The 15,618-nt window shown below is 39.6% G+C and overlaps 3 protein-coding genes across 3 annotated transcripts; 1 reads left to right on the top strand and 2 right to left on the bottom strand.

Moving 5' to 3' along the window:
* Positions 1-937: 937 nt before the first annotated feature.
* Positions 938-3,843, bottom strand: NCBP2 (nuclear cap binding protein subunit 2). The gene is made up of 4 exons (XM_053458459.1): positions 3,687-3,843; positions 2,399-2,580; positions 1,651-1,789; positions 938-1,383 (listed from the first exon to the last, which is right to left on the bottom strand). The coding sequence occupies exons 1-4, from the start codon at positions 3,753-3,755 to the stop codon at positions 1,312-1,314; spliced, it is 462 nt and encodes a 153-aa protein (XP_053314434.1). The 5' UTR covers positions 3,756-3,843; the 3' UTR covers positions 938-1,311.
* Positions 3,844-4,091: 248 nt separating this feature from the next.
* Positions 4,092-4,599, top strand: NCBP2AS2 (NCBP2 antisense 2 (head to head)). The gene has a single exon (XM_053458460.1). It carries the CDS (start codon positions 4,160-4,162, stop codon positions 4,478-4,480), a length of 321 nt encoding a protein of 106 aa, XP_053314435.1. The 5' UTR covers positions 4,092-4,159; the 3' UTR covers positions 4,481-4,599.
* Positions 4,600-6,543: 1,944 nt separating this feature from the next.
* Positions 6,544-9,507, bottom strand: PIGZ (phosphatidylinositol glycan anchor biosynthesis class Z). The gene is made up of 2 exons (XM_053460762.1): positions 9,373-9,507; positions 6,544-9,126 (listed from the first exon to the last, which is right to left on the bottom strand). Exons 1-2 carry the CDS (start codon positions 9,488-9,490, stop codon positions 7,571-7,573), a joined length of 1,674 nt encoding a protein of 557 aa, XP_053316737.1. The 5' UTR covers positions 9,491-9,507; the 3' UTR covers positions 6,544-7,570.
* Positions 9,508-15,618: the final 6,111 nt, after the last annotated feature.

Here is a 15,618-nt window from a genome sequence, read left to right as displayed (position 1 = left end):
GGTCTCGGTGCCGGCTTGAAATGCAGAGTGCTGGAAGATTACCTCATTTCCGGCGCTCAGCATTGACTGTTGAAAGGCAAGTACAAGGGGGGGGGGGGCGGCAGGGGCAGAGGGAGAGAACGGGTAGAAAAGGGGGTGGGGCAGCATTTTGCCTTGGGCCGGCCCTGGCAGTAAGCACGTGTCTTGCATCTGCTACATTGTTTCCCCTGCCGACCGCTGCATCTACGGCCCTTAACATTGCTGTTTTTTTGTGCTTCTCCAAAGGAGCAAAAAATTCTGCCTGGGGAGTTAAGCCAAGTCTAATGTGTCAAGTTAACCCTTAACTCAGCTGATCACGCAACGTCTGAGTGAATAGACCCAATAGTATCTTGAATTTTGTTAATTCCTTTTATTCTCATTCGAATTCAAAATATAACATGGGTCTAGTATCCAATCAACGTATTGACCTCTATATAAAGTATGATCAAACTGTGCTTTATTAGCAAATAAGATTACTTCTTATCTCATTCTGCCTAGAATCCTGCATGTGAGAGATGCAATCACCATATGTGTTTCATGAGATAGAAATATCTCTATCTTTGTTAGGTTCTGAAGCCATATGCAAAATCAGAGTTCCTCAGTCACCCCCCAGATTATACCTTGTTGCTTGCTGGGAAAACTCACCCGTGTTATCCCCTCGTAATGAATAGGAACACAAGGGAACGGAAATTAAAACCCTCCTGGTAAATGTCACTTTAGTGAATAAACACCTAAGTATGTAATTTTGATTGTGTGGCCATGTCAGGGATATAAGAAGAAAAAAACAAAAAACCCAATCAGAGTAGGAATTACAAAACATATCAGATTACTAAATAAAATCAGATTTTAAACATGCAGTGTTCGACCTGGTGAAGCTTCTTCCTAAAGGAACATGCTTTTTAAAAAGAAACTCACAGAACACATGAGATTTGTTTTTATTTGAAAAACGTGGGTCCCATAACATCTAAGTGACAATTCCATACACATCAAAAAATTGATAGCTTTCAATTAAAAACATGTTTTCCATCACAAAACATAATAGCCCCCATAATCCTTCCATAAAAAGATTATGTCCCACCTACTTTACAACTGCCATCAGTTGGGCTTTATCAAACATTAAAACAAGATACAATGGCTTCACCACACACACTTTTGTGTGAATGAGATATTTAACGAATCATTTAAAGTCCATATTTATGCAACGTTGTCAAGGATAAGAACGTATGTTTTCCCTCAAACACGGCCGTTTCCATGGCTTTGATTCTTCAGATGTTTGCAAGTAATATGAATTTGTTATATAGTTGTTACAGTTTTGCCATAACCCCCTCTTCCTGCATCGTAATCCCGACGATACTCATCCCTAACCTAGAAGAGAAAAAAAAAAGTTACACATAGTATACAATTATACAGATAATGGTCAGGTGTAGCATGGTTTACAAAAATCTCTGATGCACAGGATCCGATAACACCAGGCAACTACCTACTCAATTATCCTACTGATTTTAACCATGCGAGTACAAGGTAGAAAATGCCTTCTTTCCTCAGACTCATGAGGCATTGGCATAAAACAGCTTTTCATGGGTACAGTTATATTCAGCAAGATGCATAATACAAATATTTGAGACAACTTACTTGACCTCCCGATTTTCCTCTTCCATACTGTCTGCCTTCCTTAAATCCCGCGTCCCAGTCAGTCCTAACCACTCTGTCATCCAGTCGTGTGCCACTAATAAACCTCATTGCCTGCTCTGTGTCTGCCCTTGTGTAGAATCTAACAGCTAGTTAAAGAACAATTGCTCCATAGTAACAAAATACATTAATTTAAACACATACCAAAAAACGAATCAAAAAACGAAAAAAAAAATGTTTTTGCAAAACATTTATAAAAAGGCTGAATTCACATCATATAGTCAAACACTGCCCAAGACTACTAAATGTGGCATTTTGGGATAAACACTGCTGACGTGAGCCACATATCAAAATTAAAGGGATGATTAAAAACACTTTTTCCCATCTCTCTCCCCTCAATTCTGCAAGCTAGTGCATGACTAAAGCCAATGTTGATATTACATCCAGGGTAGCCTTCCTGATCTGCATAATGCAATATTAACATTCATACAGCCTTTTTGTAGTTGGAAAACCTAGCTGACATTTATAAAACCTTAATTTTACATGTTGCGCTTGTAAAGGTAAGAAAATAACTTTTTGACTAATAAGTTGGGCAAACTAAATAACTATAGGATCTCTGCTTTGTTAGTACTTCCCATCTAATGAAAGTGATCTATTTATTGGCTCTTCAGTTTCTCCAAATCAAGTTAATGATTAATAAAAGGCTACACTTAAACTAAAATCTCTAGTCGGGAATCAACAAAAAGGATACTCCACAAAACAGAATCCGCAAGCCGTCTTCTTAACTTTATCAATCCCCATGATGATTTTCTTCACATCACCGCATTTACTAAAGAGTTCATGGATTTGTTCTTCTGTTGTGTAAAATGACAGGTTCCCCACATATAAGGTACAACTTTCTTTAAGAAGCTTCTCTTGGTCCTTTTTATTTCCCTGTTGAACAAAATGCAAGTTATGTAAAGAAAGAAAGAAAGAAAGAAAGAAAAGAAAAAAAAAAAAGAAAAAAAACACAGCAGAGTGGGTGAAACTACAGCTTTAATTTTGTCGTTAGACACACCTTGAGAACCCTGTTCCTAGTGCTTCAGAATGCCTAAACCCACCCGAGAAGTAGAACATCTCTAAAGCAGCTTGCCTGGTTTCTTTGAGGTACATATTGAATTAAAGAGACACTCTTGGCATTACATGCATTTAAATGCATACAAAAGCCAAGCCCCCTTTAAATTAACACCCACACCGCAAACGCCCCTGCGGAACTCCCACATGCATTTGCCTCTTTCACAAGGAGCTAAGGGGGTCTTCTAGGCTTGCAGGAGTTGTATGCAGCTGCACTCACCCCCTGCATGCCACAGTGCATGCACTGCAGTCATAGCCATCAAGATATCCCCTCCACACTTACAGGTTTTAAGCATGCACATTAAAGCATTTACAATACCGCATTATAACATGCATGATTCATTAGCGGGGCTGTAGGGGACACAACCGGCTGTCTCACAGCACTAAGTCATTTATACCATCCCTTCATAGTATCTGCACAGGAGCCACCACTTGCACTTCATATGCCAAAAAAGGCTTTATGGACCCTGTTGCACTCTGGGGTACAGTCATGCTGGAATAGAGAAGGTTCGTCCCCAAAGACACGTTTCTATTCCAGCATGACTGTGCCCCAGATGCCATCAAAGTCCCTATAGGTGTCAGTCAATACTTTTGCCCATATAGTGTGTGATAGATATATATACACTATATTATATTATATATTTACACAAACACATATACACAGTAAGCGAAGCACTTATACGTGCACGTAAACGCTGTAACAAGTCTCCCGCCAGAAGATTAAATGGATTGTGGGTATCTGCACGCGTTGTTATGAGCGCACATATGCCATTAATAACAAAACCCACCAGCAGAAGTGGTCACCGGTGACCCACTTTGCGGGTATCGCCCTGGCCAAACAAACGCCTCTATAGCCAGTCAACAATGTAACCGCACAGCATAGAAATAAGCGTTATGGCCGTAAGAACCGCCTTTAGCGCTGTTACCCTGAAGTGCTGGTCTCGGTATCCTCCCAGCTCCACGTAAGAATCGCTTAACAGGTCGCTCAGCGACATAGCGCTCTAGTGCAGGTTATCCGCTCCAAACAACCGTGAGGAAGTTTCTCGACTGCCGTAAGACGAAGCCTCTTGACGGAAAACTAAGCCAATCGCAAAGAACGAAAATAAACACATCCGGGTCACAGCGGAAAGCACCGACGGCCATCTTTGACCAGGGCAACCTATTTATCCTCTTAGGGAAGTCAATCTGAAAACTCTTGAAAGAACTGACTGCTGGGACAGGCTCATGTGTTCATAGGTAGGTGAATAATGTAATATTTATATCGGTTAGCGTTAACAATAGTACATTTTAACATGTATTATTCTTTATCTCTATAGAATGCGGTGCAGTGACTGGACCTAGAAGACGTTGTGGAAATAAGTCCTTTGCTAAGTTGCGTCCCGCTAGGTGACCCGTCATAATGGTGCTCAGGCGTCTCCTCTTTAACTTGCTAAACAACCCGCAGGTCATCGAAAAGTTGTCCGAGTCTCGGCCTATCCGTCGGGCCGCGCAACTTACTGCCTACGCGGTCATGAAGGCCCAGCTTTCCGGTAAGGACGTGACCCAGCGGCTGCTGCGTTCAGATACCGTGCGGCAGATCCAGCAGGAAGTTGTTACGGGACCCGGGGCCCTGCGGGAGGTGGGCCGCAGAGTGCAGCGAGTCAAGGACTCCTTGCTCAAAGAAGTGAGGAGCGGCATGCAAAATGCCAAGCGCCAGATTAAGAGAGGGGGCAGCCGGTAAACCCGCGGGAGGCGCCGGGCATGTCCCCGCTCACAGCATGAAGACTATGAAATGACCAGAAAAACCGATCCGCCGGTAAATGTAATAAATATATTTAATAAACAACAAAGCTGCTAAAATCCCTTTGCAAAGTGCCTGCTATCACATGACATAATATATATATATCATTTGAGGGAAAAAGATCTTTGGTTGAAAGAACATATCTGCCTGTCCTTTTAAGGTATCTTTGTGTTCCCTTTCTTTCTGGTTTTCGATCTCTCTAATCTCTCATTCAACTCATCAATGGTTATTCGCTTTAAAAATTAAAGTTTGCAGGAGAGTTGCGCAAATCACGCTGATTTCGGGCTGCGTTACCAAGCGCAAACATCAGCCAGCTTCTGCTATAGGGAGATCTGGGCTGGCCCTGCACAATGCGTAGCTAAGTCGGTCAAGTCTAATGTTACCCATGCATTATGCAGGGCAAACGCAGACCTTCTTGAATGGGAGGTTTGGTCCTGCTAATGCATAGGAAATACACGGCTCCTGCAAGCCTCACCATTACACCAATAAGGACTTTGATGACATTGCGTTCTAAATCCATAGACGTAATATGTAGTTGGTTTCCCCTTTCCAGCTGTGACAGCTTCCACGCGTCTTTCCTTAAGGTTTTGGAACAGATGATTGTTATGTCCTGATATGTAAAGCCATAACATTCAAAAAGGCTGTACTTTCTTTTTTACGCAACTGTATACATTTGTATATATGATCTTCATTTAAGTTACAATAATGAACACAATCTATTGTATTCGTGTCCATATTAACCCCTTCAGGACCGGGGTTTTTTTTTTACCGTGCTTGCGCTAAAAGACCAGAGCCGTGTTTGTGTTTTTGCTATGTCCTTCAACTGCAAATTTTTTCCAAAAGTGTATTTAGGTTTTTGTCCTGTTTTTGGAAACGCCTCATAGGCCTGGTATTTTCATTTATTTTTGCACTTACAGGGTTAAATATGAATGACGTGCATCAGTGTTTCTAAACAAGATTTTAAAAAAATGTGGTATGCTGGGAGTGGCGCCCCAATAGCGACAGAACAAGAAAAACTGCTAAACAAAAGTAGATATTTTTTGAAAGATGATATCCCAATGTATTTAACTAGGGCCATTTTAACACTTTTTGATTTAACCATTTTATTGCTAGTCTGTCCTTTAACAAGCCCATTCTAGCCGAACACAGTATTTCAGTATTTATTTTCCTGGGTACATAAAATGGCTGAAACAACTTGCGATTTGTATTTAGAAACCCTCCCTGAGTACAGAAATACCCCATATACAACATGCGCATTTCAGTTTTAAAACATGGAATTTTGATGGATTGGTTTGCTGGGTCCAGGTCTCATCTGAGACACGGTAGATGTCCCATATTTCATTTTCACCCCCTAAAGCTATATGTTTCCCAAAACTAGACAGCTCAGGCAATCTAGTTAGGGGCATATTGGTCTGTCCCATGCAACTGATTACATTTAGTCTAACAAAAAAACATTTTTCAGATCCACTTTGCGGGTTCACCATCTTTATTTTTTTTTTGAGTAGATATGTGAAAGAAAATAGGTCTTGATTTGTGTTCAGTAACCCCCCCCCAAGTACAGCAATACCCCCCATGCATAGATAAGTCATGTTTAGCTGACATTCTCTGATTAATTGTAAGTGACAAGTTTAGGCTGCTGACATTGATCAGGGAGACCTATCAATTATTATTTTTTTGGGATGACGTACCTGGTACATCCCGGTCCGCAGGTACCATGGCGTACCAGGTACGCCCCGGTCACGAAGGGGTTAAATATATAATTCAAAAATTTACAGTGTGGGTTGGAAAAAGTATGTAAACCTAGGCTAATGTCCAGTCAATTAAACCAGATTGGAGGTGTGTTTTAGAGCAAATGTGACATAAAAACACTCAAACACTTGTTATTCCCAAGAAACATCTGCTGATTTGAACAATGCCTCACAAAAAAAAAGAAATCTCAGTTACAAAGTAATCTCAAAGTTCACATATTCATCAGTCCACGGTTAGACAATAGTTTATAAAGGAAACTGTTTAGTATTGCCGCTACTCTCCCTAAAATTAGGATCCAAGCCAAGATGACCCCAAGGCCACAATGCAGAATGCTTAATGAGGTTAAAAAAAAAAAAACCCTGGAGTAACAGCTAAAAGAAGGAACTATTGGAACTGGTTAGCCTCTCTGTCAAGTCTACCTTGACACTCCTTGTTTTGTGGACTGATGAAACTAAGGTTGAATTGTTGTAGAAGAACAGGCAGCACTACGTATGGCATAAAAAGGGCACTACATACCAACATGAAAACATCCCAATGCACGAAGTACGGTGAAGGGAGTGCCACGATTTGGGGCTGCTTTGCTCCGTCGGGGCCTGGGCAACATGCCATCATCGAGGGGACAATAAATTCCCAAGTGTATCAAGCTATCATACATGATAATGTATTAATTGTAAGAATGGTACACCAAAAAGTATACAAGGTGTATATTTTTAGAAGCAATTATAGTCTAAATGGTGCAACGCTTCAACCTGTGCCCATGCAGAAAGAGAAGAATATTTCCCAAAACAATAGATTTATTTAGCACATTTATGCTTTCCTAAACATACAATAAACTTAAGCATGAATTCTAAAGGGGTCATTTACTTTTTTTCTTGTCACTGTAGGATAATGATTAATCTGCACATTACAGCCAGAGAAAATATTAAATCCAGAAAATATCACATTTTGAAAACAAGCCATTTTTTATTTAAGGACATATGTGAAAAATGCATTATAAAATACCATGCACCTTTAGTTTGACAGCAAACCTGCAGAAAAATTGATCAACAAACCAAATGGAGAGACTACTATAACAAAGAAAAGGTCAATATAAACTCTTATGATTATAATAAAAGAATTTAAGTATTAAAAATAGTCTGCCGGATGTGTAAAACCAGGTGATGCCACCTTCAATGTGATACCAATTTTCTACAGTTTAAGTCCTCACTTATACTTTATATTTAACGGTTGTTTTAGTCGGTTTCCTTTTATAAAATAGGAACGCTTTCTTCCGGATAATTATTAATCAGGTGTGTATACATCTATCTCTGCAACGTGTAACCGTAACAGACTCATTATGTTACCCGAGAAAATGTGTGATATCTCGGGTGGATCTTCCATAGATAAATGTGGAGCAAATGCAATGTTATCTTTGAAAAAGAAACCACAGTTTTCCACAGCTCCACGTATTGTCCCAGGAAACACAATCATGAAATGACTCCGTAGTTTCGGATTTTTGGCTGACAGGTCTCTTCTAATCTCTCCAATTTTTTGGCACAGGTGATCTTCAGGAAATCCAGCCAGATCAATAATGTTCACATATTTTTGTTCCTTTTTTAAGCACAAAATATATTTAGGAGGCATATATGTGTGCGTGAAGAGAACAGTGTAGTGGGTTAGGGATTCGCTAGTGTTGGCTGTCGAGTGCACCATTTGCTGTATATGAAGTAGACTAGGAATAAGTCCAGCTTGGTGCACACACCCAAAGAAAAGAGCTCCAATTATGTTAAATATTACAATTACGCGTTTTCTGTTTACTGTTTTATTCAATCTGGGGACCAACAAGACCAATGGTAACAGCAGTGGAATCAGGAATCTGGGTTCTTGATGTCTGAATAATGAAAGAAGAGCAAGTGGGACAAAATATAAAAGTAACAGTAACCCAGTTTGCTGTGAAATATACTGTTTGTTTTGGTTTTTATCTTCTTGGTTCTTATGGAATGATTTGAGGGTAAGCTCTTTTAACACCTTTATGCCAGAAAACAAAACTGTCACATGAAGAATGCCAAAAAGCATTATCCCATTAACAGCCAAGTGAGTAACAAGAGGATGAGATCCATGTTGAGCAAGATTTTGAGGATTAAGGTTATAACGCAGAAAGTTAAGAGGAGTTAAAACAATGTTCTGGGTTATTTGGTCAAGTAGAGTTTCTGTACTTTGTACGGTAAATAGGAAATGTCCTTTATAATACAATGTGTCAGCTGTAATAAAAATGATTGATGTGAAAATTGAACTAGAAAACAGCTTTACTACATTGGTTACACAGACTCTACAGGAGAACTGGGATGTATTACTCTTCCCAGCCCAGTAAAGTATTGGTATAAAAGCAAAGCCAACAAAAGTGGGTCTGTTGAAAAATCCAGCCATCAAGATGCTGCCAATATAATGATGAGATCCTGCTTTTTTAGACCCAGTATTGGACTGTTTAGGTGAGGTCAGTAGTAGTAATACAGCAAACAAAATACCCTCTATAGCATTGCTGATTGTCCTTGTGTAAAAAATCAAAGTGACATAAGACTCAGCTAGTATAATCATTGACATCCATCGGTTTGATCCCCAAATGGGTGCTATACGATACACAGTATAGTCCAATATGAAGGAAAGAAGTGTCATGAACAGTCTGGGAGCAACTAAGAGAATATAGCCAGATTTCAAAGTTGTTTTAAAGACCATCTGATGTAGCAGTCCTACAATCCCAAAGGCAGTACCAGAAGTTAATAGAGGGAAAACTACTGTCCTGCAGGGGTTGGTTGGAAGGAATTCCCATGGGCGGTCAATATCCAGATCTAAAATGTCACCTTTTAACAAGAAATAATAAGTAAATTGAAATAATACAGTTTTATTTATAAAGCCATAAGAATATTTTAAGTTGCTGATAATTTCAAAACATTCTATGTTCCAAATTACATTCTACGGAAACAAATTGTTGTAATTGGGGCTATGCTTATTTAAACAGAGGAATCAATCACAATTTCAGAGTATAGGAATAAGTAACTACCATGTTGAGGGTTTAATTAGCAAAGCTAATAGATGGTATTTCATACCTGCCATGACTTCTGGTGACTGGAAGAATTCATCTGGGTGCAGGTACCCTGACTGTGGAACAAGGCACCAAACGATCCTCAGAATACTCAGTGCTGCCCACAATTTCTTCGCACCCATGCTGGAATCAGGTAACGTCATGTCTCATCTGTATCTTAAAGTCATCCTTTTAAAGTCTGCAAAACAAATATATGTGTAAGAAACAAAAAGTCATACCATCGATTTGATGATAAAATCACTTTACTCTTAAATTGCTCTCTTTTTGATAAGTATGGCTTTTCTTGGCCCACCAAGATACCACGAAAGTAAAAATGCCAGCCCCTGCCACCGAGCAACACAGTGCATGCAGGAGCTGTATGTCTGAATACTGACATTAGATTATATTAGAAGATGCATTTGATAATTTATAGAAATAACGGTGCTATTTGGTGCAGCATCCCCTTAATGCAATCATTTCTGATGAATTGCTGAATGTCTGTCTGCCGGGTTAATATTACCAGCTATGCTCCTTGATGCCAGGCTGAACCTATTATCAATAACCACATTTTTAAATCTAAGCAAAGATTTGTACCGTATCCCTTTAATAATCAAGCCCAGTTGCAGTTTGTTTGTTAAGTTCTTGAAGCCCAGGGGCAGGGCTAGCCCTGTTGGTATTTTTTGAAAGTTAGGGTGGGGTTAATGGAGGGAATTGAAAATGTTTTGTTTATACCACGCTCCTTCCCTGTTGTGCTGGGTGTTGTGTGGAGTGTGTTTTTTTGTCATGGTCTTGGGGAAGCTTCCCAGGTTTCTAGGGGGTTGTTGCTGTGGGGAGGGCATTTGGTGGTATTCGTGTTGGGAGGTTCCTGGCAGGTGGAGCTGGGAACCTCAGGTCTGGGTTAGGGCATCTGGGTATGTCATTCCCTGATATCTTGGTAAGCTCTGGATGTTTTTTGTTATGTTAATTATTTACATTAATGTTATTTATTGGTTTTTGGTTAAGGTTTGTGTGGCCTTGTCAAACCCAAATCTGGTTGTTGTGTCTTTATTGAGTTATGTGCGTTCTTGGGAGGCTTAGAATGGGAATCGAGGCTACATCAGTCATACTGCACCATTTCCAGCTCCTCTTAAAACTTGTACATCTAGCATGGATAACAAATTAATGTAGACAATCCCATCCACACTAGGCATATAGCCACGGTCCCTTCCAGAAACAGTAGTATAAACCAAACCTCAAATAATCCTGACACTTATGTCATTTAACTTAAATACTCAATCTACCATTTTTTTTAAATCTATTCGATTTGTTTTTTTGTTTGTAAATAGCCACGTGAAATGTTGCTTTCTATGAAATTACCGTATAAATTCTGTTAAACTACAGTGAAATATTAGGATAGTTTGCAATGCTGGTACCTGCCTCAGACCAGCCCTCTTAGGGGGAACGTCATAGTAAAATGTGGTACAAACACAATAGGAAAGGGCCCAAGGTGGTGGGGCAGGGGAGTGCTGTCACCTCTTGGCCGGGGGGGGTTCCCAGAATACAGTTAGATTTGCAAAGGTTGTAGTTGAGTTGTTCAGCATCAGCCAGGTCCACAGTAACATGTATTGATTGCAAGTTGTCCTCAAGTTGTTACTTCATGTTACTTGGCATTAACACAAGACCATTCTTGATGAGTGAGCTGTCTAGAAGGTGTCAGCACTGCATACTCCCCAAAAACGCCAAAGAGGGGTTGAGAGAATCTTGTCATGAATATGGGAATGGGAAGCAGAGGAACCTGTTATTGGACTGCTATATATTACATGGGAAAAAAACATTTTAAAATGCTCTTTAACATCCCTGCATTAATGAAACTAGTAGAAAATAGTAGACATTCTATTGACACGATGAACAAATTCAACATACAAGCAGGGGAGGGCTTGTTAAGGGGGTAATTGCCCATGGGGGTACTCTGGTTTAAGGACTTTGGGCCACTACCAGAAGACTTTTTTAACTATAAAATTTACCCATTTTCAAGAGTCCTAAAACAAGGGGTGCGTGTTATACCTCAATACAAATTTGTTTACGCTGCATAATCACTACATGAATCTTGTGTCTTCAGTGCCCGGAGGCTTTTTGGAACCTATGGAGCACCAGCATTAATAGAGTGAAAGAAATTAAATAAAAAATAATAATAAAAAAATCTTCAGCAGCCCTGACCTGGAAGGTCCAGGTGAGCTGCTACCAGTTATACGCTGCAACGGATTACTTCTCCCATCAGTGAGAATCACAAAGATAGAGAAAGAGTCACCCAGGCCATGGGGTAAAAACACACTCATGCCACACTCATTGACAGAAAAAATATTTTATTATTAATTTAATGTTTTTATCACATAACTGATTACTATCTGATCACTGACAGGTCACTGATTATTGGTTGGGTTCATCGACCAATGTCAGCAGCCAAGATTTGTCTTTTATTTTACAGTATTTATTATATTTTTAACAGCTTTAAACCTTTGCAAGTTGGGAGCTGCAATTCTGCAAATGGATTTGGGATTTGGTCAGAATCAATGGTCTCCTCAATGCTGAGAATTAAAGACAGATGCTTATCCATCATGCAATACCATCAGAGAGGCATGATGCTCTGAAAAATATCCCTCGTCTTATAATCGGGGTCGTCTTCTAATCAGACCTCAAATAGAGGTCTGACTATGAGACTAAGATCCAGATCCCCCGCACCGCTGCAGGGGACCTGGATCCTCCTGTCTGGTAACCTCAGCTGCTTGTCTATGCTCATCGCACATACCTTCCCCGGCTGCCAGAGAGGAGAATTCCCCGCTTATCACAATACATACATAGCCTTAGCACCACTTTTTATAAAACTAGTTTGTGTTTAAGTGGGCTGACAATTTTAGGGCTCTAACACTTTTCTGACTTGACACATATAAAAAGTAGACCCCAGCAACATGAGCTTGCAATTTCATATTTCTAAACTATTTTGTATACACATTCTGCAGCAGCTAGGGAATATTATTGCCCAATTCTTCATCTATAATATTTAGTAAAGGTTACAAACACCCACATGCACACAGATGTTCTGCGTTGGAGGATAAAAACACACACAGTACTGACAAACATAATTCTTTCCTTTCAATTATTATCATATTCTCAACAGGGCAAGCATTTCTGTTTATTTTAATTGTTTCTATAAAAATAGTTACATTTCAGTAACTTGTGGCTTCGTTTTAAATATATTTGTTGTGGAGCACTGCTCTGAAAAGTTGTGATGCATATACATTCCTAAAGGCTTTCTACGAAGCAGATGTCTACACAGCAAAGATAGCGCTAAAGAGCAAATGATTTGTCCCAGAAGCTCACACTTTAATGCATAATGCTGTAGGGTTCTAGGGTTGATTATGTTATCGATATGTATCTTACTCACCCTCAAGGTAGTTTGTAATGTTATTAAGGAAGGAGTAGGGGGGTGCAAATGTTAAGAAAAAAAAATAAGAATGAAAAATGTCTAAAGGGAATTAACCCTTTCAAGCCCCACTGAGTAGCATCTAATGGAAATAAGCTGCAGTGCATTTATTTGTTGGTTTGCTGGTAAAGAATGCATATTAATCAGTGGGGCTTTATGAGACATTACACTGCCCCTTTAATTCTTCAACCACCCTCCTGCCTCACAATGCTGCCACTAGTGAGGGTCACCTAACGCCCCCCCAACTCCCCCATACTAATCTCTGCAGCTTCCATTCATCCATTTCACCACCATCCCCCAATGTCTTCAGACACCGGTGCCCACTGTTGTGTGGATGCAATGTAAAGCTTATATAGAATTAGTGTTCACCCAATGATTATAAAACATATAAACCGTTTTTATATTCACCTGCCAGCTGAATGTAGGCGATGCCCCCATTCTGCTCCCTGCATGAATAATGTCCTCTTATGCAGCTGAACACGAATCTTGCTCATTGACACACATTGATTCCATTCTACATGAGCTCAAAGCTGCAGTGCACAGCGTGCTGGGTGGTATATATCTGTACGATCCATATACGTGCCATAGCGAGAAATCTCTTCCAGCACCCGGCACTTAAGACCCTACTTACTGCAGATCCCCATAGCTTCCCATAGGCTCGAATAGTCTTAGCATCAGTCCTGACAGCATGAGCAGCAGGCAAATCCTAAAAGCTCAGCCCACAAGCATGTCCTTAACCCTTTCTATTCCTTAGCCCAGAAGGACGCTCAGTCGTATAGTTATTCACTTAATACTGTAATACATGTAACCCTGCTTGGATATAAGTGCCAAGTAAATGTGCAGTTAAACTTGTAACTGAGTTTTCAATATTGCGGTGTTTGCATAACTGGAATTTAAAGAAATGTGAGAAACACATTTTAAGATGAATGGAAGAATCAAGTGTAGCATCTAAAACAAGTATTACGGTAGTGAAGGAAAAAAAAAGATAAAATCACATAGAAAAAGTGCACAGAGTATGTAGCAGGTTAAACCAGCTCACAAAAGACAAGTCACGGAATAGGCACCAAGAAAAAATCTGGGTAATGTAAGCAAGCTAGGTCGCCATTCTGTGTACAAAGTGTGATCTGTTTTCTAAGGAAAGTTAGAAATTATTTAAATTTTAATTATATTATTTTTTTATTTATATGGTGCCAACCATTTAGATTATTGCAAGTTTGTATTTCATTAAGATAAGTCAAAGTGAAGTTGTTTTGGCGGATTCTGTTAATATAATATATAAAAATTATAAAGTAATATATAAAAGTATAAAGTAAGGTTGCTTTATAAAGCAAAGAGTGATGACCAAAGTCTAGTCCTGCGAAATGTATAACCCGACCCGACCACTGCGCCTCTTCACACTCACAGATATTCCAGGGTCTCCATAGGATACACGAGAGAGAGAGAGAGAGAGGTATCCAATTTAAAAATAATGTTTAATAGAATTAAATCCAAATCTAGCAGCTGCTTACGTATAAATGTAGAAGCTGGAACGTAAGAGTGGGGCTGTAATGTCCTTGAAAAACAACCTGAATTAGTGTTCCTGTGTGATCGCCGCACACGCCTTACCTTCTGGGTATTCGCTTGAATGTAACTTTGGAGTCCTCTGCGCAACATTTTTCAGCTGAAATAAGTTTCCTCAAAGTGCTCTTTTCTTTCCATTTATTTTTTTTGTGTGCGCAGCACTAGACTTTGGTCAACACCAAAGTCATTTGTCTGCAGCAATTTTGAAATATGTTTTGGTTCAATTCAGTTGTATATTTAACCCCTTAAGGACAATGGGCGGTCCCTAAACCCATTGAAAACAATGCATTTTGAGCCCCTACATGTACGGGCTTTGTCATTAAGGGGTTAAACATTTTTGTTTACACTTATTTACACCATTCTTAAACACTATGAAGTAAGGTTGGATGCTTTCCAGTGGCCAATCGGGGCCTGCAAGAAACCCTGCATTAAACTGCATGGAACAATGTTCATCGATACAAGCAGTAACAATCACAGGAGTCGGGGTCCCCATAACATAAACACAGGGTACCCATACTTATAGCTCAGGTGGGATTCTTTTTCAATAGCATTTTATTATTGCATTTTCTGTTAAGTGTCACAATCATAATATCATATATGGCACCAGAAATACCCCAAGCATGGTTAAAAACATACATCAGTAAGAGACACATAGGTGAGATACTTTTAAGCAAAAGTCAGATGCCCATTGTTCTTCCCACAAACACAAAGGCTTCTCTTATTTAATTATTTAGGCCATTATTACAAAGGTGTTTGTTTTTCCCCCCATATGTTTTATTAGGCAATATGTATGGTATGAGTGGGTCCTCCAAACTGTTGTACCTATTTCTAAAATAATTTTCCTTTGAACAGGAATAAACACGCTCAATTCACTATATCCAGTCCTGCTGAAAGAAAACATACAGAGGCAATGCACAGAAAACACATAAAGAAATACAGAAAAGATCCCGTGGCCATGTACATGCTACCTAAATCCTTGTTACTTCAGATTCTTTGGTGACTGCATGTGGTATTGCAAGCAAAAACGTGAAAAGACTTCAGGTAGTGGCCCAAAATCTTTACATCTTAAATCTGAGTCTTGTTAAGGCATGGAAATGTGGAGCATGTATGTGTAGGTTAAGTGCATGCAGGGGTGTTGTGTGTGGTACAATATGGCGTTAGTGAAGTGTGTATCAGCATATGGTGTTAATGTGTCTGTGAGCCAATGTTAATAGCCCGTGTGGGTCTGTTACTGTATGGTGTTAGAGTGTG

Source organism: Spea bombifrons, chromosome 3 (assembly GCF_027358695.1).
Source record: "Spea bombifrons isolate aSpeBom1 chromosome 3, aSpeBom1.2.pri, whole genome shotgun sequence".
NCBI classification, from domain to species: Eukaryota; Metazoa; Chordata; class Amphibia; order Anura; family Pelobatidae; genus Spea; species Spea bombifrons.
This window is presented reverse-complemented; position numbering and strand designations above follow the sequence as displayed.

What these genes read in the sequence shown, in the direction of transcription:
- NCBP2 (XM_053458459.1), bottom strand. Translation starts at nt 3,755, where the DNA reads ATGTCGCTGAGCGACCTGTTAAGCGATTCTTACGTGGAGCTGGGAGGA. An exon ending in ACCGAGACCAGCACTTCAGG is followed by an intron (nt 2,581 to 3,686) that starts GTAACAGCGCTA and finishes TTTGTTCAACAG; the next exon opens with GGAAATAAAAAGGACCAAGA. An exon ending in TGCGGATTCTGTTTTGTGGA is followed by an intron (nt 1,790 to 2,398) that starts GTATCCTTTTTG and finishes ACTAGCTGTTAG; the next exon opens with ATTCTACACAAGGGCAGACA.
- NCBP2AS2 (XM_053458460.1), top strand. Translation starts at nt 4,160, where the DNA reads ATGGTGCTCAGGCGTCTCCTCTTTAACTTGCTAAACAACCCGCAGGTC.
- PIGZ (XM_053460762.1), bottom strand. Translation starts at nt 9,490, where the DNA reads ATGGGTGCGAAGAAATTGTGGGCAGCACTGAGTATTCTGAGGATCGTT. An exon ending in GTCACCAGAAGTCATGGCAG is followed by an intron (nt 9,127 to 9,372) that starts GTATGAAATACC and finishes TCTTGTTAAAAG; the next exon opens with GTGACATTTTAGATCTGGAT.